This window comes from Labeo rohita, chromosome 3 (assembly GCF_022985175.1).
Source record: "Labeo rohita strain BAU-BD-2019 chromosome 3, IGBB_LRoh.1.0, whole genome shotgun sequence".
In the NCBI taxonomy this organism is placed as follows: Eukaryota; Metazoa; Chordata; class Actinopteri; order Cypriniformes; family Cyprinidae; genus Labeo; species Labeo rohita.
The window spans coordinates 35,228,896-35,252,954 of record NC_066871.1 but is presented as its reverse complement, the minus strand read 5'-3'; the positions used below and the strand labels follow the sequence as shown (position 1 = coordinate 35,252,954).

The 24,059-nt window shown below is 34.4% G+C and overlaps 1 protein-coding gene across 1 annotated transcript in view; it reads left to right on the top strand.

The window, feature by feature from the left end:
• The first annotated feature begins 840 nt into the window (after positions 1–840).
• prpsap1 (phosphoribosyl pyrophosphate synthetase-associated protein 1) overlaps positions 841–24,059 on the top strand; it is a 24,256-nt gene continuing 1,037 nt past the window's right edge. Inside the window, 12 exon segments of the mRNA XM_051105500.1 lie at positions 841–1,131; positions 1,666–1,718; positions 5,144–5,210; positions 5,554–5,726; positions 6,757–6,872; positions 6,961–7,016; positions 9,852–9,997; positions 13,717–13,755; positions 18,500–18,519; positions 18,521–18,571; positions 18,662–18,808; positions 19,896–20,084. Of these exon segments, the coding sequence (XP_050961457.1) occupies positions 1,049–1,131; positions 1,666–1,718; positions 5,144–5,210; positions 5,554–5,726; positions 6,757–6,872; positions 6,961–7,016; positions 9,852–9,997; positions 13,717–13,755; positions 18,500–18,519; positions 18,521–18,571; positions 18,662–18,808; positions 19,896–20,054 (1,110 nt within the window). The 5' untranslated portion in view covers positions 841–1,048 and the 3' untranslated portion in view covers positions 20,055–20,084.

The following is a 24,059-nucleotide window of genomic DNA, read 5'->3' as shown; positions in this document are numbered from 1 at the left end:
TTTTGTGGTCCAGGGTCACATATTTACTTTAAATGTGATTAATCAGCAATTCTGTACAAATATAATATCTCCCTTTACATTGAACTTTCAGCATTGTATCTTTGTAGATGCTGTTTATGCTCAAGTTAAAAAAAAAGAGGAATCATAATCAATTACCCCTTTAAGTCCCCCTGAGATTTTAAAATAAATATTTCAATAATTAAGTAGCCCATTCACATGTTCACGGACATTGGTTTATGGTCATTTGGTATGCAGGTACATTATTTTTTTTAGAAAGTGAATAATTGCGATTGTTACTTTCAAATTATTATTTTATTTTTACATTTTTATTATTAAATTGCTATTGCCTCATTAAACTCAACTTACAAACCCCTGCAGTTTCTTTACGAATCCCAGTTTGGAAAACCTTGATCTTTATACAATGTTTAATGCACTTCCTGCAAATTAATGACAATGGAAGGAATATATTTTCTCACTCTGTATTTTTACATCATATGGTATTGTCCTGCTTTAATCAATGTGATAAATGAGTTAGGTCAAAAGTAATCTAAAAAGTATTCAAAAAGTAATCTGATTACATTACCTAAAATGTGTAATGTAATGAATTAAGTTACTGACTACAATTTTTGTCATGCAAATTTAAATCAGTAAGGTATTTCAGTTTGTAAGTAATTCATTTGTTATAGTGTATTTAATTATATATTTGCTTTCTTGCTTGCAAGATACATTTCTTATCTTCATTATCTTTTTATGCAAATCAATAGATCAATCGTAAAACTGTAGAATACCGGGCCAGCACTGTACAGTGGGAAGCTGTAATCTTCCGGCCAGAAGGCGGCTGTAGTGAGTCGTCGGCAGCGGAACTCGCGCAGAAGAAATCGGCTGGTTGTTTGGAAACCACAGTAAACTTGCAGAGCAGCCGTTGGACTTGTTCAATAGCCATTACATCATTCACGTTCCTATATAAGACAGCGATAAAACTAGGCGACTTTGTAGCATTAGACTCGTGTACCTCTCAGATTTGTTGTTGACTGTTAGGTAGTCGATCATGAATGTGGCTAAAAGTGGTTATCGCGTCTTCTCGGCCAACTCTACGCCCGCGTGCACTGAACTCTCTAAGAAGATTACTGAGTAAGTATCCTATGACCAACTGCTCAATATTTAACAAGGACATGATTTGAGATGCTGTTCTTGATGTTGTATGAATCTACAGTGGGATTTTGGCCTGTAAAACAGCAGAACACAACAGCCTGGCCTGTTGTTTCTTCACGTCATTATGTTGATGTCGAATTGAAAAAATCCTCCTGCCAGCTACAGTAGTGTTTACTATGTGAATTCGGCCTGATAACCGAACGAATTAATCTATAAAGTATCCCTATGGTTAGCTGTGTGGATGTCTGATTTTAAGTATATTTACCGTGGAAACTAATGGCAATGTTTTCTCCACAAGAAGAGAGCAGGAGTAGTGGTGAACAGTGGGCTATTCATCACATAAGCTGTGCATGTGACTGACTGCTCTTGAAAATAGTCAGCATTCATTGCAAACTGTGACTGAAATAATACAATCTGTTTAATCAGGTTGTCACACAACTCTGTTTCAAAGTGACTTTCATGATAAGAAACGTTTCGCATACCTGTGTTGATTTTCTGCTTGTGTTTGCACAGGCGTCTTGGAGTTGAGCTGGGGAAATCTGTTGTTTACCAGGAGTCAAACAGAGGTGATCAATAACACTTTATTTACACAGATACTGTGTTTGACAGTGTGACCCTTGGCACCCTGTCGTTTCCGACATGGACCTAATTAGATGTGAAAATCTCATTCTCATTGCTGTAATTTGATTTACTGATTTTTCAAACCATTCCTTCTGAGATTTAATCTGTCTTCAAGTCAGCACAGTTTATAACAATGTGTTCAGTACAACACAAAATGTTATAGGTCTCATTCACTAATAGTTGCATGGATTATTTTTGTATTTGTACACACAGGAGAGCTTGCTATGAAAAATCTCTAATTTACAACACACAATGAATTTGTTCTTAACCTTGATCTGAGGTAATGAATTTAGAGTATTTAAAATGAGCGACTGTGTGCCCAAAGCATCTCCATATAAGGGCTTTCTACACAACCTTTACTGTACAGCCTTTCGTGACTCTCAGTAAACATATGACGGTCTCTAAAGACCCATCTGAGAGACGTGCAGCAATATCCTTAAATAATGCCAAGAGGGCCGTCCTCAAACGCGGGGCGTTTGTAAGTTTAATGCGTCTAGCTTCCAGTGTCATTTGCTTCCAGCTATTTTTAGATGTACAAAACTCGTATTGTTGCTTGATATTGCCATATTTTTTTAATGTGTTATCTTAATTATGAACACACTGGTTTGTACTGCAAACAGTTTTACTGGTTACTGCACTTTGTTATTCTTCTCATTATTTCCCTATGGCAGCTTATGAACTGGAAGTCTCACATGTTACTAGAAAGCTTACTTCCGCATTGAAAAACAAGGTGGATAGAGCCCCAGATTACAGACCTCTGATTAGCCAGATGTACATTTACATAACTGCATTTTTATACAGAGAAACATCACAACTCAAATTGTAATGCTGCTTATTTTATTTATTTATTTATTTTTCACTGTATATGATGAAATATATTTAAGATGCGGTATCCTGTGTACAAAATATAATCTTAACATGATTATATGTCCACCTTATGTGGATTTTTGTATGAGGGTTGAGTTGTTAAATGTTTCTTATAAATTTAGAATGAAGTTTTGTATGAAAGTTACTGGCGATTCATGATTTGTTTTTGCACAAATACACATTTTATTAACAAATACGTGCATACACATGCTTAGTGAATGAGACCTAATGTTTAAGTTTGATTTTAAGGTGAGGCAAAAAAAAAAAAAATGTGTGTACAGTATGCAGAGCTGGGTAACTGATTCCATGTAAAATGTATTATGTAATCAGATTTTGAATAGTAAGTACGTGCAATTAGATTAAATTACATTTTAAAATCAGACAAGTTACTTTTTTATGGATTGCATGATTACATATTATTTACACAATAACAATAATTTATTCGGAATTTGTTGAGTCTCCCTAATTCTTCTTTTTCATCTTTTAAATTTTCCTTTCTAAAATAGTCTTCGGCTTATACACTCTAAAGTGAAAGTCTTCAGTTTTTGTGGACATTCAAGCAAAAATCAGTCATTAGTCAGGTGACGACACAGCATTTGACCACTGGTTTCACAAAAATCATTTCAGGTTTGAGAAATTTTTGGAATATTGCATCAACTACTGATAAACACATTGGTTTTTATTTAAATTATCAATCAGTCGGTTATCTTACTATGCTTTACATTGGAAGGCGTTTGTCTTTCAAATACATTAAAATGCACAAATTCATCAATGTTTTTGTCATCTGATCCTCTTTCACCTAAAATATTTTTATTTGAAGAACCTCTGAAGATATTAAACTATATATTTTAATAATGAAGTATCACATCTGCATGTTCATTGGTTCTCTGACGTTTTTTTTTTTTTTATGGTCACATGACATGCACATAAACAAATACAATATTTCATTTTTGAAGTATTTTATTTTGATACATTAAGGTTATATTTTTTTATTTAACATTTTTATAATTTTAAAATAAAATGATTCCTTAACAAACCCAGTTTGGGAAACCTTGACATAATATAATGTTTAATGCACTTCATGTTGTTGATAACAACAAGCGGAATATATTTTCTTATTCTTTGCAGAAGATTATCCTTTTTAAATCGATGTGAAACACATGTTATGTCAAAAGTAATCTAAAAGTAGTCTTATTATATTACCTAAAATGTGTAATGTACAGTGTTGGGGAAAGTTACTTTTAAAAGTAATGCATTACAGTATTGCGTTACTATCTAAGAAGTAACTAATTACGTTGCTTTTTATGGAAAGCAATGTGTTACATTACTTTTGTGTTACTTTTAAAATCTGGACAGGGCTTGCTTGTTTGTTTTTAATATAAAAAGTTCTGTTTTTAGCAAATGTAAAAGCCCTTTTACACCAAAGTGAAATGAATAAGCCTCAGACTGAAGGAAATGTAAATTCACTTTTGTACAGTAGAACGCAGGAGGAGAAAGTTTGACACTCTTCAGCAATAAAACAAAAACAAACAAACAAACAAACAAAAAAACAGTGAAGCACAAATGTAATCTAAAGTATTTTTTCTTGTTAGTATGGTTGAACTGGATCATCACAGGTCAGCAGCAAAGACATTGGTTAATAAAATGGGACTAAGTACAAAAAGGATATTTATGTTACTTGAAATTTAATTATTGCAGGTTTGCATCATATTCTGAGTTTGCATTTCACTGTTTTAGTTCATTTTGGTGAAGACTGAATCTGTTTTTGTTCAAGTGAGATGAGTAAATGCATGTTCGCAATTAGTCTAGATCTACAGTATCATCGTGTTAACACAGCACAAAAAACGCCTCTGTAATTCTGATTTCTCTCAACATGGGGACAGGAGACTAGTCAGTCGACAAATGGGAAAACAAAGTAACTGGCGCTACTAATTTGAAAAAGTAGCTCAGATATTTTCTTAGAAATTAAAAGTAATGCATTACTTCACTAGTTCGATTATAAGTAATTTGATTATGTAACTCATGTTACTTGTAGTGCGTTACCCCCAACACTGGTAATGTAAACATTACTAACTAGTAACTACAATTTTTGTCATGATTTTAAATCAGTAACAGATTACAGTTGGTAAGTAATCTACCTAACTCTGACAGTATGTGATCAAGGAACATAAAATGTGGTAAATATTTAAAAATTACAATATGGGAGTGTGCGTAATGTAATGGCAATTGAGATGAAGTCTGTGTGCTGAAATGTAGTTATGGTCATAATATAAATATTAATAATTGTTATTGTTATTATTAATAATTAAGAAGGAGGAAGAATTGTAAGAATGCTATAATGGTCTTAAGTAGGCCTAATTTCTTTATTCAAAGTATATATTTTTTGTTTTTATTTTGGGATACAACTTTACATTTTCTTTGTGAAGTTCACCCAAACAGGTTAGCGTCAACTAAGTGATTGATTTACCATTGTTATATTAATGTTTTTTTGTTTATCTAACAGAAACGAGAGTTGAGATTAAAGAGTCTGTGAGAGGCCAAACAATCTTCATCATCCAAACCATTCCCAGGTAAGAGTGCCTGTTAGGGACAGTGACTTGAATCTGATTCAGAATGCTTATTAAGCTAAAGTATAGTTTCAGACTGTTTAAACTTATTTGTGCCTGTGAATTTTTGCAAAACACTACAGCCGTGTGATCGTAATCCACATATTGCTTTGTTGTGATCTGTGCAAGGTCTGCCATCATTTGCAAACCTTAATGTCACTTTTTCCATGGAACACAAAAGGTGCAAAGTAAAGTCTTCTGGTCATTTTAGCTTTTTGCTAAATTGCATGTCTCAGAATGCAGTTCTCAGCAGGCCCAGAAGCGCTTTAGGACAATTAGCTAACGTCCATTTGTCTGTGTCTGTCAGAGATGTCAACACTGCTATTATGGAGCTGCTGATTATGGCCTATGCACTGAAGACCTCCTGTGCCAAGAACATCATCGGCGTCATCCCGTACTTCCCTTACAGTAAACAGTGTAAGATGAGGAAGAGAGGATCTATAGTGTGCAAACTGCTCGCGTCCATGTTAGCTAAAGCAGGTAATGGCTTATGATGGCTGTGATATTCTTACTTCTGTTTTCACTGTAACAGTCAAAAATGTGTACACCACAGTCAGTCTTTATTATTATAATTATACATGCATGCCAGACACTAGCTGTGTTTCTATTATTACACTTCAAATTATGTGATTTGAATTGAAAATAATCTCAGTGGAAATGCATTGAATTTTGCAAAATCGTCCGTATATCGCAAAAATTTGTACATTTCGCATTCTGTGGTTTTTTTCATGCAGTTCAAAAAAGGACTCCAATGGAAACCTTTTTTTTGTTTTACATAGGTCACATAATCGTTCTTTAATGTACTATAACCTTCAAGAAACATCTCATACGTGGCCGCTCTCAAGTATAAGGGACTTTTCTTCCCATTAGTGCTTGGATAACCCCTTATTTACATTGCGCACATCTGTGGTGCATTACGGTTCCGACACACCCACTGGAGCTGATCGCAGCCACTCTGTCAATGCTGGTGTTTATACCAGCTGTGCTACAGCACTTTTCAGAAGCGAACGTCCTAGAAGCCACTTTCTGTGCTGCTTTGCTTTTCCTTTGATTAAAAATAATGGCTAGTGTGGTGGCTGTAATATATGTAAACCTACCAAACATCCGGCACCATGATTTATCACGAGAGGAAAAATGACACCTAAGTCACATAACATTGGCTAACGAACACGCCGTCATTTTTAAATTGTTTTATTTATAAAATATTGCAAAAGTTTTGCGCCAATATACAAAAGACATATGGCTACTGGTTGACTACTTTTTCTTAACTCTTAGCTCCAAATTAAAAATATCCATTCAAAATCATCTTAGTTAGGCTGGAAAGAAATTCATACATATAAATATAAATTATGTATGTAATTTATACTTTTATATATCTATATTGACTAATAGCATTTAAAATAGTAATAATAAATAATTGATGTCCAACTTTTTGCTGATATGGTTATATATTATACCATTATGATCCAGAGTATTTCAGCAGTTTTTAACAATTTGCAATGTTAACTAGGTCTTACTCATATAATCACCATGGATCTGCACCAGAAAGAGATCCAGGGCTTCTTCACATTCCCTGTGGACAATCTGCGGGCTTCTCCGTTCCTGCTGCAGTACATTCAGGAGGAGGTAGGCAGCATTTACAGCCATTAACTTCACTTTTTAATATTTGAAGGAAAAAGCTATAAAATTTTCTTCTCGTTTCTGTTTCGCATAGATTCCTGATTATAGAAACGCCATCATTGTAGCCAAGTCCCCATCTGCTGCAAAAAGGTAACAGCTCCTGGAATTGTGTTGTATTGGTCACAGGTGAAAGCAGACCTAGATGGATATTTTTTTTTTTTTTTTACATTTTCTGATTTCAAGGGAAATTCTGGATCTGGAATTAAACATAGTGCAATGTGTTAAACAGAGGTTAAAGCACAACATTGTTAGCTGAAAGCATTATAAAATTAGCAAATAAAAAGAAACAAAAAAAAAAACATGCAAGGGTCACAAAAGAACACATTTTGAATACAAAAGATGATGTTTTGAAAAATGTTGGTAACAAAGCAGTTGGCCATAGTATATCAAAAACCAAAAACAGCAACTGTTTGGTTACTCAAAGTATCTTCTTTTGTGTTCATCAGAAGAAAGAAATTCTGCATGAGAGTGAGTAAATAATGACAAAAGTTTCATTTTTGGGTGAGCTGTTCCTTTAAAGGAGAAGTTCACTTCCAGAACAAAAATTTACAGATAATTTACTCACCCCCTTGTCATCCAAGATGTTCATGTCTTTCTTTTTTCAGTTGTAAAGCAATTGTTTCAGCATATTTCTCCATATAGTGGACTTTTATGGTGTCCACAAGTTTGAACTTCCAAAATGCAGTTTAAATGCAGCTTTAAAAGGGCTCTGAATGATCCCAGCTGAGGAAGAAGGGTCTTATCTAAAGAAACAATCAGTTATTTTCCAAAAAATAGACAGTTTAAATACTTTTTAACCTCAAATGCTCGTCTTGTCTAGCTCTGTTAGGGTATGTTGAAAAACTCCCAGCTCATTTTCTCCTCCAACTTCAAAATCATCCTACATCGCTGCAGAAGTACCGACCCAGTGTTTACAGAGTGAACGTGCAAAGATCAAATGCCCTTTACATAACAGGGCTCTAGAGTGCGACCTAATTTCTCAGTGGTGCGACTAAAAAAAATCTGAGGTCGCACACATTGGGCCCATATCGTGGTCTAAACCAATCAGAGATAGTGAAGGGAGTGTGGGAAGAACATGGCCGGCAACTAGTGATGCGCGGATGGTGGTTATATCCCCGAGCGCTGCGGATAATCCACGGGTCTGGTGGGTCGGGTAATAAAAAATGCATTCTGATTATTTGTGGGTGGGTCATGGGTGGATGAGATAAATCAGTAATGATGCAAATAATAACTACTGAACCTGTTTTAAATACTTTTTTCGTCAGGTGAACAGTTTCATTTGTGTGTGTGTGTGTGTGTGTGTGTGTGTCTGTTCGAAAAGTTGTGACAGAAAAGGTGACATTCCAGATAAATTTTGAAGGGAGTTACGCCTGTGTTAATGCTATTGATTAGGGTAATATGCAGTGGTGTAGTGCAGAACCTGCGTATACCCGTTTCTTTATCAGTCGGCTTTGCGTATACCCACTTCTAAATCCCCTCTGATGCGCATCATTCAGTAATGTCCTGCATTAGCCAAAATCATGACAGGCCAACATTTCTAATTAAATCGTATGTTAATAAATGCAAATATTCGCTCAAATCACCCAGTCAAGACAGTAATGACCGTGGCGCTGGCTTCCTTTGAAATATGTTTGATGATTGCGCCTGATGCGCCCGTGCCCGCTCCGTCCGCGCCAGCACCAGATTTGCTGCCTGTTCATACATGAGAGCATGTCAAGGGAGGCACGCCGAGTATTAAAATAAGGATTATTATTGATTACTAATTTGAATCAGTACATTATAATGAAAACAATACGTTAAAAATGTAAATAATTAGATTTTTACGATCAGAAATTTCTTAAACTGGGTGAACCCCTGTAAACTTTTGTCCAGGGATCCAGTAGGCGTTCAAACACCCAACTGATTTCATCAGAGACTGCGGAGAGTCACGTCCACATGTCAATTAACATTATTCTTTTTAGCGTGGATTTGGCTTAAAAGCATCAGTGATTATAAACTTATGTAAGTGTGCAGGGATGTGCAAATCAGCTGAGTCTGCTGATAAAAATGAACCATCCATTCATCATGCAAAAATAAGAATTAGAATAATTGCAAATGGCGATTAAATGCGATGCGGTAGAAAATTTGGGTGCACCTAACTTTTGTGCTGGTGCACCTAAGAAAAAAAAGTTAGGCGCACCAGTGCAACCAGTGCAAAAAGTTAATCTAGAGCCCTGTATAAAGTTAAAACAACGATGTAGGACGATTTTGAAGATGAAGAAAAATACGAGATGGGAGTTTTTCGACATGCCCTAACTGTATTGAACCGGAATACACAGAGCTCACACAAAGACCAGCATTTGAGGTTAAAAAGTATATATATTTTTATTTATTTATTTATTTATTTTTAAATTTATTTATTTATTTATTTTTTTTAGAAAATAACCAATAGTTTTTGCTAGATAAGACCCTCTTCCTTGGCTGGAATCGTTTAGAGCCCTTTGAAGCCTCATTTAAACTGCATTTTGGAAGTTCAGACTCCATTGAGGTCCACTTTATGGAGAGAATTCCAAAAAAGTTTTCCTCAAAAAACATAATTTATTTGCAACTGAACTAAGAAAGACATGAACATCTTGGATGACAAGGGGGTGAGTACATTATCTGTAAATTTTTGTTCTGGAGGTGAGCTTTTTCTTTAACTGTGTACTTATAAAAATCATATGTTTATTCACCGCACAAGCTAATATAAGACTAACGCACAAGTTGTATGAAATTTTATGTGCTGTTTTAGTTTAGTTTTAAACCTTGACAGACACAGTTATTGTTGTGGAAAAGATGAGATGGAAAAAAAAAAAAAAAAAAAAAACCTTAAAAACCGGCCACTCTTATAAATGTATATTCAAGAGGATCATAACGAACACATTTGTATGTCTCCCCTCTCTTCAGGGCTCAGTCGTATGCGGAGCGTCTGCGTCTTGGTCTGGCTGTCATGCATGGGGAAGCTCAGTGTTCAGAGTCAGACATGCAAGATGGACGGCATTCTCCTCCATGTGTCCGCAACACTTTTGGTCACCCCGGCTTGGAGTTGCCATGTAAGAGCCACCACACTTTAAAATCTGCAGGTTGTTGCTGCACATCCTAGTAGCTTCAACCCAGTGACTATGCCTAATTTTATTAATTGGTTGAACCAGGTTATAAACACAAGCTAGATGAGAAAGACAGCTGATTGGGCTTCTCCTGACTCTCACAAAACATTTTGTGATCGTATTTCACCTCTAAAATCAAAAGAAAGTAACAGTAGGTAATGCTCTGTTTTGCAAAGTAATGAAATTTAGTATTTGTGGGACTTTTTTTTTTTCTCAGCAAAACGGAAAGAAATCATTATCATTCTTTGAAGTTTTTTTGTTTAAAATTAAAAGCAGAAAAATTAGAACTTTTGTTTTTCTATTTTTCCAAAAGAAAAAAAGAAACTTGTTTTTTTTTTTTTTTTTTTTTTTTTTTCATTATTATTGTTGTTTTTACATTTTCTGAGTTTTTGCTGAGAATTTTTTGGGTAAAAAGTACAATTTCTCTGCTTTGAATATTGAGCTATAACAAAAGTACAGAAGTGAATTAATGCTTAACTGTCATGAAAATAAGCACATTGCAAAAGTGCAAAAAAAGAAAAAAAGTACATTTACAAAAAATGTTTACTTTTCCTTTTGTTTTTGGGGTGAAAAAAAACAACATGTTTTTGTAAGTTTTAGCTGAGTTCATACAATGAGCCTAATTAAGGGTTCGATTGCAGCATTCAGCTTGCAAAATGGCTGATTCTGGAGATTAAGGAGTTCAAGATAGGTCAAGAGGTTTTTTTTTTTTTAACCTTCCCCCATTCATTTATCACTGTCTCTAAATGTTTACAAAGGCTTTGTCTCAAAACCTACTAAAATGCCTCCAAGACAGCAGGGTCTCCTCTGTTCTGTTCCAAACCTATTGAGCAATCATAGAAAACTAGAAAAAAAAAACAAATACTCAAAAGTGACAGGAATGATCAATCATGAAAACATTCTAATTGCATGATACCAGAACATTTCATACTGCCAGAAGCTGAGTTACAGCTGTACACAGACCTGCCAAAATGATGTCTTTGTTTTAATTTTCTGGCATTTTGGCTCTATCTAGTGGTCCAAATAGTTAGAGTGCAGCAGCTTGCTTTAGTTCTTGTTTGGTGACTTTCATTTTAGATAATCAACAGTGCTTGACAATGCATGGTTTTGAGATTTTAAAATAATTCTTTAAAGGGGTCATCAGATGCAAAACTCAATTTTACATGTTGTTTGAACAAATGAGTGTTGACCGTGTGTGTAAACAACTACTCTATAATGATAAAAAACCACCCAGTGGTATTTTTGTAATCTTTATAACAGGGTTCCCACGGGTCCTTGAAATCCTTGAAAGTTTGTGAATCTGAAAAAAAAACAATTTCAAGGCCCTGGAAAGTGTTTGGAAATACACATACATAGATACAGGTCATTGAAAGTGCTTGAATTTATTCTGGGCAAAAGGTTTTCTGGAAAAAAAAAAAAAAAGTAATTCCCTTCAGTCCACGAATGTGTTATTTCGCCAAACCGTTGTGCCCTATGCTTACTAGCTTGCTTCATTTACATTAATTTGGGTGACTATACGTCCTGTTTTCCCCGGACATGTCCTCTTTTTGGACACATTCGGTCGTCATTCATTGTGTGCGTTTTTGAATTAAAGCCCTATGTGGGACTGTTTTCTTTATCCCGCTCCCTCTGAATTTTGAGTCATTAACACCTGCTCATGCAATCATTCTAAAATTGAATATAATTTTCACTTATCATAGTATGCGTATTTGAATCTCTATTGAATGAGTGGCTATTCAGTTTCACTTTCAATTTCGCGATCACGGGCACTCTGTATAAAGGGAGCACATCTTACAAGATCAGATGTGAGCACATTATCTGCTGAGCAGCAAATGCTCAAGCATGATTTGTCAGTTCAGTCTGATTCCTGCAGCTTGTGTTGGATACAAGGTTGCCAAATCCACATTTCTTGCATAGAATTGGGCCGATTTTAAACTGTTGCGAAGGGTTGATTTTTCTCCCGTGGGTTAAATTTTTGAAATATGGCATGACTTACATTTAACTGAAATGCTTGTATTGAAACATTTTGCATTCTACCTTTGATAAAACTGTGCAAGATGTTAAGTTTTGAGATGGCACTGGTTGGAAGCCTGGTTGCATTTATGATCAATCTACTCAAGGATGACTGTAAAATATACATTTTGGGTATGGAAATGAAATATTTTGAATTTTGATGTGGGATATGGTAACTGTGCTACTTCGGGGGCTTTTTAATTATAATAATTAAGATGACCAAAAATGGCTTGCCAGAGATCCAAAAGACCATCACTTGGCCAGGTGCTGAGCCAATTTTTCTCTATTTTTATGCAAAACAGAAATACGACAAATAGAATATCAGATCTCTGTCATATGGCCAAAAATAAATGCAAATGCTTTTTTTGCATAGTTGTGTTAAACACATGAAAACTGTAACAATGTATCTTACAAGGTAACACAATGTAACTTACTTGAAATGTGTCCCCACACATTATTGAATTTGAGGGTATTGGACCTGGAAAGTCATTGAAAGGTCCTTGAATTTGAAGTTAACCAAGGTGTGGGAACACTGTTATAAGTAATATCCCCTTTTTCAAATCAGGCCGTTCTCAGCTTCTTGTCGGTGTGGCATCACACTGACAAAGGCGCTCCCTCGATAGTTGATTGACACGACCGTCTAACCTTAGACGCGCCCTGATGAGCTGTGCACAGTCCGATTCCGGCCACCATTGTTTCGACTGTTACCGGGTGCAGGGGAAGACAAGAATGTCTCCGATTGAGGTGTTTTGTTGTTTGATGTAATAATGAACACAGCAGTCATCATTTACTCCTGACATCTGAGCCGCTCTAAATGCAGCTAAAGAAAAACATTACGGCTCATCAGCCTACGGAAGAGAGGGCCGGGGTGAGCAGAGCTTATTAGCATTTAAAGGAACATGCAACAGAACGGCTCACTCTAAAAAAGGACTGATTTTGACAAGGTTAAAAGGGTGTTTTTTTACACTACCAATGAGAAATTTGAACCAAAGTATGTTATAGACTTGTCAAATTTAAGACCACCCTAAAGAATGGGCATCCGATGACCCCTTTAAAACTAGATCTGTCTGAAGCATTACATAACATGTTATTTTCTGTTTCGAGAATTATTTTCCAAGACAAACAGTTTAGTTCTGTTGTGTTTAGATGAACACAAAAAAATAAGTGAAATAGATGAGTCAGTCATGTAGGTTTTGAGACACAGTTATTATTTTCACTATTCCATGTGCTAATTCTTCTAGCTTATATGATTCTCAGTTATGTCTTGCCTTGAGCACACCATTACTCCAGTGTAGAAGGGCATTGATAAGATTATAAACACACTGTGCTGTTTAGCATATTAATATATGAGCAGGTCCTGTGTGATTTGTGTCTTGGCCTTTGTTTATACACACATTGCCTGAGAGGAGTTCACTCCAAGTAGCTCTATGTACATTTATGGTTTTTGTATGGACTTTGACAATCCTGAAAAGATCCTCATTCAATTTTAAAAGACTAAGTTCAGTGGAAATGAGAAATGTTTACTTGAAAGCTTATAAAATGTATTTCCTCAAGGGTTAATAAGGATTGTTGAAGTCCTGGTTTCATGTCTGTATGTTCTATCATTTGTGTGTGGATTTTTGTTTAACGTGATGTTTATTTATTGGAAATAGGCAAACAACAAGCTCCGTTCCCAGGCATAGAACTCCCAAGTATGACGGTTAACTCTATTTGCTACCGATCACAGCAGTGAACACGCTGAAATGGTTCCTATTGCATGCGTGCAGTGGCCGAGGTCTCTCAGTGTCTGTGATCCCAGCACTCTGAAGCACTTGAGTAAACCCAGTTAGACATATTTATTCTTTAAATATTTCTTATGACAAGAGCAGATTAAAATGATATTATTTTAATAATTTAACTATAAACTATTATATAGAATAGGGGTGGGTGGTATGTCCAAAATATCACTTTATTTATTTATTTTTTGTGCACAAAATTTACTGTTTTACAAATTAAAGGTGCTTCATCTTTTGCATAACAACAGTTTGTGGCTCTACATTTTGATCACTAGAAGCCATTGTAAAATAGCCAATAAAACCACACATAACGGAATGCATATATCTACCGATATACCGCCCGGCATAGTATTGTTTACCGAATAATGGTAACAAAAATGGATGTCTGAGCTTCAGAGTGCTTTAGGGTCAAACAGAACTAAGAAGCCTCAAATGAAGTGCTTATTTTCAAATTCCATGTAATTACCATTGTTCAGAAATGGAACCATTGAATGTCTGTCTGAGAAAAATGCCTTTATTTGTGATCCAGGCTCATCTTGCCAATCAACACTCCATGCCTGCTTATGAAAACCCTAGACTAGAGGTTTTAAATGGTAGACTTTTAGCAGCTTGTAACCAAGGCCCCTGCATTGTCTTGGAAACACATGACCTTAAATAAATAGAGGAAGGTGTTCACTCAGAGTTCTTACAGTATGTAGAGTTTTTGGTACAGTTTTGATACAGGGTTAAATTTAAAAAGCATATGGTTTTTGTAAATGTAAGCTTGTAGAGGCAGACAGAGAACAGTATTTAGAAAACATAATATTTATTGTCAGACTTCAAATTTGCACTTGTTGGGGTCATTCACAGAGGACGTCATCTTGCTTTCCATCTGTTATCTATATGTACAGGGGTTGGACAGTGAAACTGAAACACCTGGGTTTAAACCACAATTAGTATGCCGTTTGGCCTCCTTTTGCAGCCAATACAGCATTATTTCATCTTGGGAATGACAAATACAAGTCCTGCACAGTAGCCAGAAGGATTTTGAGCCATTCCTTTCGCAGAACAGTGGCCAGGTCGCAATGTGATGTTGGTGTATGAAAACATTTCCTGACTTGCTCCTCCAAAACACCCCAAAGTGGCTCAATAATATTCAGATCTGGTGACTGTGCAGGCCATGGGAGATGTTTAACTTTACTTTCATGTTCATCAAATCACTCTTGTCACCAGTCTCGCTGTGTGTATTGGTGCATTATCATCCTAATACACGGCACCACCTTCAGGGTACAATGTTTGAGCTATTGGGTGCACAAAGTCAACCTTCACACTCTGCTCTTATTGGTGGAATGTGCGATCAGTAAAGACTGGCCACCAGGCTGCATAAATATAGCCATGAAACCTCCAACACTATATTGGCCAGTGTTTCAGTTTCATTGTCCAACCCCTGTATATTTGTATTCAATTATTGATAGTCTGCTGTACATATACAAGCACTACACAGACATCAGCCATTCATTGTTTAGTGCCAAAATTTTACATTTCATTGAAAGCCAAAACCAAAAATAAAGTTTAGGTAATTAAATATGGGTAAGAGTTCCTTTGCAACTTGATGTTTTTAGTCAAACAAATGTTAAATATTCAACTCTGCTGACGTTTACTTGTAGTTTATCCACATTATGTGCACTGATGACTCATTTTATAAAATGTCACACATTTGCTCAATAATTTAGGCCCTTCAAAATTATTTTGACTGAAACAGAAAATTGCTTTTTGTTTGCTGCAGTATGCAGCAGATCACTGTTTGCATGGGTAGTCACTGCATTTGTGTCACTTCTCATTTGCATAAAGATAATCTGTGCCATGTGACTAATCACTGCAGGAGAACTGCATCATTACCATGCTGATCGGCTGATGACACTACAAGACTGTCTTGTTATCTTCACTCTTATAAAAGCCTTTCAAGTAAATCTGTCACTAGTAAAACATTTAGTAAATTAATATAATGAAATATTTGTAATTTTAATATTGCAAAAATATTGTGCATGGAGAAAACTTAGGGCTAGGTGATATGGCATAAAAAAAAAAAAAAAAAAAAAAATTTTTTTTTATTATTATTTTTTTTTCTCCTTAAACCAATACATAACAATTTATTTTATTTATATTTATTTTAACAAACTTAGTTCACTCAGTTAAAACATGTAACTTTAACATGGTTTAAATAAGATTGTCTTTATTAAAAATGCTCTGTTCCAAATGCAGCACACATGAAGTGGTGAACATAGTGTAAATGTAAAAATAAAATTCACTTCTTAAATGTCTTTGTAGAAAAGCGGCATGAAATATAAACATACTAGGCCCCTATGAAATCAATTGCGTTTAATTTTTTTTCTAAATTCCGTTTTAATTTTTCTAGACTCAAAACAATTATCAATCAAAAAGCATGTTAAATTAATTGTAATCATAAATGTATTAAGTTTAACACAAATTACATGTTTAAGGCTGTATGAAATATGTTTGATTTACTCTTTTCTTAAATTTAGTTTTTTTTTTTTTTTTTTACAAATTCTGTTTAATTAATTTTCTAGATTCCATTTTAATGGTTTCAAAAAAATTTATCAAAAGCATCTTTGATTAATTGATTTTATATAAAAAAAGTGTATTTACATTTTTCTGGTAAATATTCCTTAATAAATAATGTTTTAATATACATTTTAGTAGTAGTAGTAGTGCAATTACACTAAGTAATACATTTCTGTTACAGTTTCTTCAAGTTTAATCGGACTGTTATTTTGACGGGTTGATGTGAAGACCTATACGTTTCTGTTTGTATATATGACAAAAGTTTATTATTTTTTTTTTTTAATATTTTTTTAAGAAACTGCTTAAAGGAGAATCTACTTCCAGAGCAAAAATTTACAGATAATGTACTCACCCCCTTTGTCATGATGTTCATGTCTGTCTTTCTTTCTTCAGTCGTAAAGAAATTATTTTTTTTGAGGAAAACATTTCAGGTTTTTTCTCGAAATAATGGGCTGATATGGTGCCCCAAGTTTGAACTTCCAAAATGCAGTTTAAATGTAGCTTCAAACGATCCCAAATGCGGTTTTAAATGATCCCAGCTGAGGGTCTTATCTATCGAAACGATCTGTTATTTTCATTAAAAGAATTTTTAAATATCGTTTAATCTCAAACGCTTGTCTTGTCTTGCTCTGTCTGAACTCTATGTATTCTGGTTCAGACAGTTAGGGTATGTCGAAAAACTCCAATCGTATTTTCTCCCTCAACTTCAAAAATCATTTCAGTACCAACCCAGTCTTTGCAAAGTGAACATGCAAAGACGATTAAACACTGTTAACAAAAAAGGTAAAACAGCGATATAGGATGATTTTGAAGTTGAGGGAGCAAATGAGATAGGAGTTTTTTCGACATACCCTAACTGTCATGAACCGGAAAAAAAACAGAGTTCAGGCAGAGTAAGACGAGACGAGCGTTTGACATTGAAAAGTTTATAAATTGTATTATTTTTATGAAAATAACTGATTGTTTCACTAGATAAGACCTTTCTTCCTCTGCTGGGATCGTTTACAACCGCATTTGGGATCATTTGAAGCCGCATTTAAAATGCATTTTGGAAGTTTAAACTCAGGGCACCATAGAAGTCCACTATTTGGAGAAATGCTAAAATGTTTTCCTCAAAAACATAATTTCTTTACGATTGAAGAAAGAAAGACATTAACATCTTGGATGACAAGGGGGTGAGTACATTATCTGTAAATTTTTGTTATGGAAGTGGACTTCTTCTTTAAATGCTCATGAAGTGGCTGCTGGTGACTCCATTACACTCCGTCTACTGTAGCTCTTTTGAAGTCAAGAACCCGTCCTCTATGAACGATTCCTTTAAAAGATGCCATTTTACAGTTTCAGAACAACAATTTCTTACAGCAGTGGCCTAATGAATATGATAGGAGAGATGGTCTGTAAGCCTTATTAATCTCTAAGTATGGAAAAGCATTGTGGGTCATACTCTTGATGAAAGGCATGTGTTGAAGGCATGCATAACTCCTTTAACCCTCTTGTATTCTAAAATCGACCCACCAGTCTTCCTCTCTCTCGTGTTTACTTGAATCGGAGTGTGTGTTCTGGCTGTGTTCCTGTGTCCTTCCTCTGGATGAATGACATTAGCCCTTCTTGACCACTCCTGAATTACAGCGCCGTCCTGGAGTCTGTCATGTTGACTCGAGGACAGATTGATTTGATGTGTAGTTTCCTGCACTGACTCTTAGTGTAAACCTCTAGATGTTTCGCCTCTATGATTGGGTATATTGGGGACCAAGAGATGATCATTTTGATTTCTGCATGGCATGAGTTTTTCCATTCCTATTTGGATTGAATTGTAGGTGGGGTAAAATGGGAAGCGATCTCCAAAAAATATAAGCTAGTGTTATGAAAAATTAAATTGGGTCCATGCCAGGACTTTTCAAATGATTAAATGATATGTGTGTGTATATATGGGTTGGTTAGGCCATTGCCTAAACTTCAAGGCATTGCATAAACTTGAACCCATCTTACCCAATCTACTCTGATGATGGAATGTGATTGATTGGGCTCTTGGTCTAAAATATATATATATATTTTTTTTTAAATGATGTGAAAAACTAGTTGATATTTGTGTTTATAGTAATGATGGCCAAGGAGAAACCCCCCCATCACTGTTGTCGGAGATGTTGGAGGCCGCATCGCCATCATTGTCGTAAGAAATACACATTTTTGGACTAGTTATCAGTGTGAAGGTCATTTTTGATTGACAGGACGAGCAATTCACACTGTTTTCATCTTATAGGATGACATCATTGATGATGTGGAGGACTTTGTAGCAGCTGCTGAGATTCTGAAAGAGAGAGGAGCTTATAAGATCTACATCATGGCCACCCACGGCCTCTTGTCTGCAGATGCCCCGCGCCTCATCGAGGAGTCCGCCATAGACGAAGTGAGTCTTTCAGCTGTTTCAGAAGTAGATGGCTCATTCTAATTCTGATTCAGGACATTATTTCCTGAGAATGACGTAGATGTCCATCAGCAGTTACTTCCAGAGCAAAAATTTACAGATAATGTACTCACCCCTTGTCATCCAAGATGTTCATGTCTTTCATTCTTCAGTCGTAAAGAAAATGTTTTCTCCATATAACGAACTGATATGGTGAACTTCCAAAAAGTAGTTTAAATGCGGCTTCAAATGATTCCAAATGTGGTTGTAAACGATCCCAGCCAAGGAAGAAAGGTCTTAACTAGCGACACAATCGGTTATTTAAAAAAAAAAACAAAAAAAAAAAAAACATATATATATATATATATATATATATATATATTGCATATGCATATATATATATATACAATTTATATACTTTTTAATGTCAAACGCTCGTCTTGTTCTGCCTGAGCTCTGTTTTTTTCCGGTTCATGACAGTTAGGGTATGTCGAAAAACTCCCATCTTATGTTCTCTCTCAGCTTAAAAATTGTCTTATATCACTGTTTTTCCTTTTTTGTTAAGGGTTTTTTGATCTTCTTTGCATTTTCACTTTGCAAAGACTGGGTCGTGCGATGTAGGACAGTTTTGAAATTATTTTTGAAGTTGAGGGAGAAAATACGATTGGAGTTTTTCGACATACCCTAACTGTCTTGAACCAGAACACGCAGTTCAGGCAGAGCAAGACAAGACGAGCATTTGAGATTAAAAAGTATTTAAATTGTATTTTTAAAATGAAAATAACCGTTCTAGATAAGACCCTTTTTCCTCGGCTGGGATTGTTTACAACCGCATTTGGGATCGTTTGAAGCCGCATTTAAACTTCATTTTGGAATTTCTAACTTGGGGAACCATTGCAGTCCATTATATGGAGAAAAATTCTGAAATGTTTTTCTCAAAAAACATAATTTCTTTACGACTGAAGAAAGAAAGGCATGGACATGGGATGAGAAGGGGGCGAGTACATTATCTGTAAATATTTGTGGACTTTAAATTAGTGTATAAAATGTAGCATGACTAAATGTTTGGGTTATCTTTATGGTCTTTCAGGTGGTGGTGACCAACACTGTCCCTCATGAGGTGCAAAAACTCCAGTGTCCTAAGATCAAGACAGTGGACGTCAGTATGATCCTGGCCGAGGCTATCCGACGCATTCACAACGGCGAGTCCATGGCCTACCTGTTCCGCAATATCACAGTAGACGACTAGCCAGCAAACACATTTACATTAGAGACAAAGGTGAGGTGTAGAGATTAGGGAAATATTTCCCCTCTTACACAATTGAGAGACGTGCCAATGCAGTTCCCCATTCCCAGCAGAACAAACATTACAGTCACCTTCGTTTCTCAAATAAACCCCTTTTTATTCTGCAAAACTGTTCTAAAAATAAACCTCCATTGCCAAATGATGTCGTTATTGTCTAAAATAAAATCTAAAATAAATGAAGACTTTTAAATTCAAATAGATGTGAAATCATAATCAAATGGAAACAACATTAATGTATGCAAGTGTTCACACTTTTCTTTCTAACTTTTAAGAGATACTCTGCCTTAAAATCAACAGTTTTAGATCTACTGGTAAAACTTTACAATAAAATCCCACTGGTTAACACTAGTTAACGCATCAACTAATATTAACTAGCAATGAGTAATTCATTTGTTACAGTATTTTTTAAATCTTTTTAGCATTAGTTAATCAAAATGCTGTTCATTGCTAGTTCATATTAACCCAATCTGAACAGATACAACTTTTTATTTTAACAGCATATTAGTAAATGTTAAAATTAATATAATTTATGCAAGTATTTTTTTTTTTTTTTTTTTTTTTTTAAATAGATACTAGATGCAGTAAAATCAACAGTTTCAGATCTACTGGTAAAACTTTACAATAAGGTCTCATTGGTGAACATTAGTTAACTTATCAACTGATATTAACTATCACTGAGCAATTCTGAGTTACAGTATTTATTAATCTTTTTAACATTAGTCTGTCAAAATACTGTTCAATGTTAGGTTCACATTAGGCTAATATGAACTAACAATGAATAATATTTTGATTGAAATTATATTATTAGACAGATGCAACTTTTTATTTTAATAATGCATTAGTAAATATTGAGTTAAAATGAACTATGATTAATTAATGTGTTAGAAGTGTTTTTGGTAACACTTTACAATAAGGTGCCATTTGATAACATTAGTCAATATATTAACTAACATGAATGAACAATGAACTATATATTTTTTACACTATTTATTCATCTTTGTTGATGTTAGTTATTAAAAATACAGTTGTTCATTGTTCATGTTAGTTCAGTGCAATTAATTTTGATTTTAATAATGCATTAGTAAATGCTAAAATTAACATTATGATTAATAAATGCTGTAGAGGTATTGTTCATTCTTAGTTAAGTAATATTAACTAATGAAACTTATTGTAAAGTGTTGCTGCATTTTTATTGTTACCAGTCTACTATTAGAAAACTGATTTTAATGCTTACTAGTTTTTCTGGTTAATTTTAGTTTAATTGAAATGATAATTCAGTGCAAACAATATAAGTGTTTTTTTTCTTCTTTTTTTTTCTTTTTTTCTTCTCTTAGGAGACACTCTGCAGTAAAATCATTGGTTTTAGACCACTGGTAAACCTTTACAATAAGGTCCTATTAGTTACAAGTAGTTAATAAAACAACAATAATAATAATAAAAACAATTATAAATAAATAAATAACTATTATTAATTATTAATTTTTTTAACATTATGCTATCAAAGTAATGTTATCTAATGAACTTTATTGTAAAGTCTTACCATAATTTTATTCTTAGCTAATTAATGAAGTTAACTATTGAACCTTATTGTGAAGTGTTACAAGTCCACTATTAGAAAACTGATGATTTTACTGCTTACCAGTATTTCTGGTTTATTTTGGTTGAACTGAAATGATAATCCAATGCAAACAACATAATTGATGCAAGTATTTGTATTTAATTTTTAACCTTTAAAATATACTCTGAAGTAAAATCAACAGTTTAAGATCTACTAGTAACTTTACAATGAGATCCCACTGGTTAACATTAGTTAATACATCAGCTGATATTAACTAGCAATAAGCAATTCATTTGTTACAGTATTTATGGTAACACTTTATTTTAAGGTGTCCTTGTATAGCAATTAATTATGCATAATTACATGCAGGTAACCCTGACCATATAATATGTGTAGTTAATTAATATTACTCAGTACTTAAATGTATAATTACAATGTAACAAGGACACCTAAAGTAAAGTGTAACCGTATTTATTACTTTACAATAAAGTGTCATTTTTTTTAACATTAGTTAAAGGCACAATATGTACGATTTTTTAAATAAAATGTCCAAAAACCACTTGCACAGTGTTATATATTTTATGCAGTTGTGTACTTGCGTTATCTCAAGTTCTCAAGGATTTGTAAATCCAGAGAAATTCCAGTTTTAAATAATGACCTGTCCCTGGTCATTGTCGCCTATCAATGACGCAATATCCGCGCTATGCTCGGTTTCCGCTTATGAATACTATGGCAACACGTGGACAAATGTGGAAGTTGTAGTTTTACCGCATGCGAAAAATGCTATAAAGCTATTATTATCAGAGCATGTGAGCAGAGCATAGCGGGAGCAGATCAGTGGATGAGAGGGTAAGGTCATTTTACCAGTGTTGGCCAGTACAGCTCTACTACAGCATAGCACAGTAGTGCTACTGCCAAGAGGAACAAGTATACTACATGGAAACTTCCTATAGGTGCGTTATTTGAGCAGACTCTATTTTACCGATAAGCATGTGTAGTGCTGCACAAGCAGAATGCACATTCATAGAGTGGAATATTGAGCTGAGCGTCACACCGCCCAGTGACAGCAGCTAGAGGAGAGCGAAACTGCACACTGATCACTGCTGGTCAGTGCGGTGCGGCGTGCCATATATAGGCCTATGTTTTATGTGTATATTTTGCCATATATGCCATTTTCGACCGATAATTTTCGGTGGCCGAAAATTCAGTGAGCAAACGTATGGTAATGTAATTAAATACAGCATGTGCTGCACAAAAACATTTAGCCATACTTGCAAATGTATACACACGTAAAAATGCGCATCATTAACCCGCCAAATCATGACAAATAGTCACATATCAGTAAAAGGCTAATGTTAATTCAAATTTCATGTTCTTTGCAGATAATTTATTTCGATGACATAAAATACTGTTATTAAATGTACAGGTAAGTTAATAAAAAAGTAATACATTACCTTCATCCATGAGCATTTGTGAAAACGACATCTTCCAAGTTCCACGCTCCATTGCGTCATCGAGCTTCCCCTCTGTTATTGTTTTGAAAATGTGACCTCTAGTGGCGAAAACGTACATATTGTGCCTTTAATGTTTTAACTAACATGAAGAATGAACAATACATTTATTACACTATTTATTAATCTTAGTTAATAAAAATACAGTCGTTCATTGTTAGTTCATGTTAGTTCACAGTGCATTAACGAATGTTAACAAACACAACTTGTGATTTTCATAATGCATTAGTAAATGCTGAAATTAAATAAGATTAATAAATGCTGTAGAAGTATTGCTTATTCTTAGTTAAATAATATTAACTAATGAACCTTATTGTAAAGTGTTACCAGTCTGATATTAGGTTTAGTTTATCTCTGCAGTAAATCCACATTTTTAGATCTACTGGTATAACTTTACAGTATGGTCTCATTGGTTAACATTAGTTAATGCATCAGCTGATATTAACTAGCAATAATCAGTTAATCTGTCACAGTATTTATTGCTTTACAATAAGGTGTCATTTGTTTACATTAGTTAATGTATTAACTAACATGAATGAACAATACATTTATTACACTATTTATTAATGTTGTTTAATAAAAATAGTCATTCATTGTTAGTTCACAGTGCGTTAACCAATATTAACAAACACAACTTGTAAAAATGTAGTTAACTAATGAACCTTATTGTAATGTGTTACCAATGTGCTATTAGAAATTTTATGATTTTACTGCGTACCAGTATTTCTGGTTCATTTCAGTTTAGTTGTGCCATAATACCTTCAAAATACAATAAATAGTTCATCCAAAAAATAAATAAATAAAATAAATAAATAATGATAATTAATTATAATTATTATATTTACTCATTTAAAGTTGTTCTAAGCTTGTATGACTTTT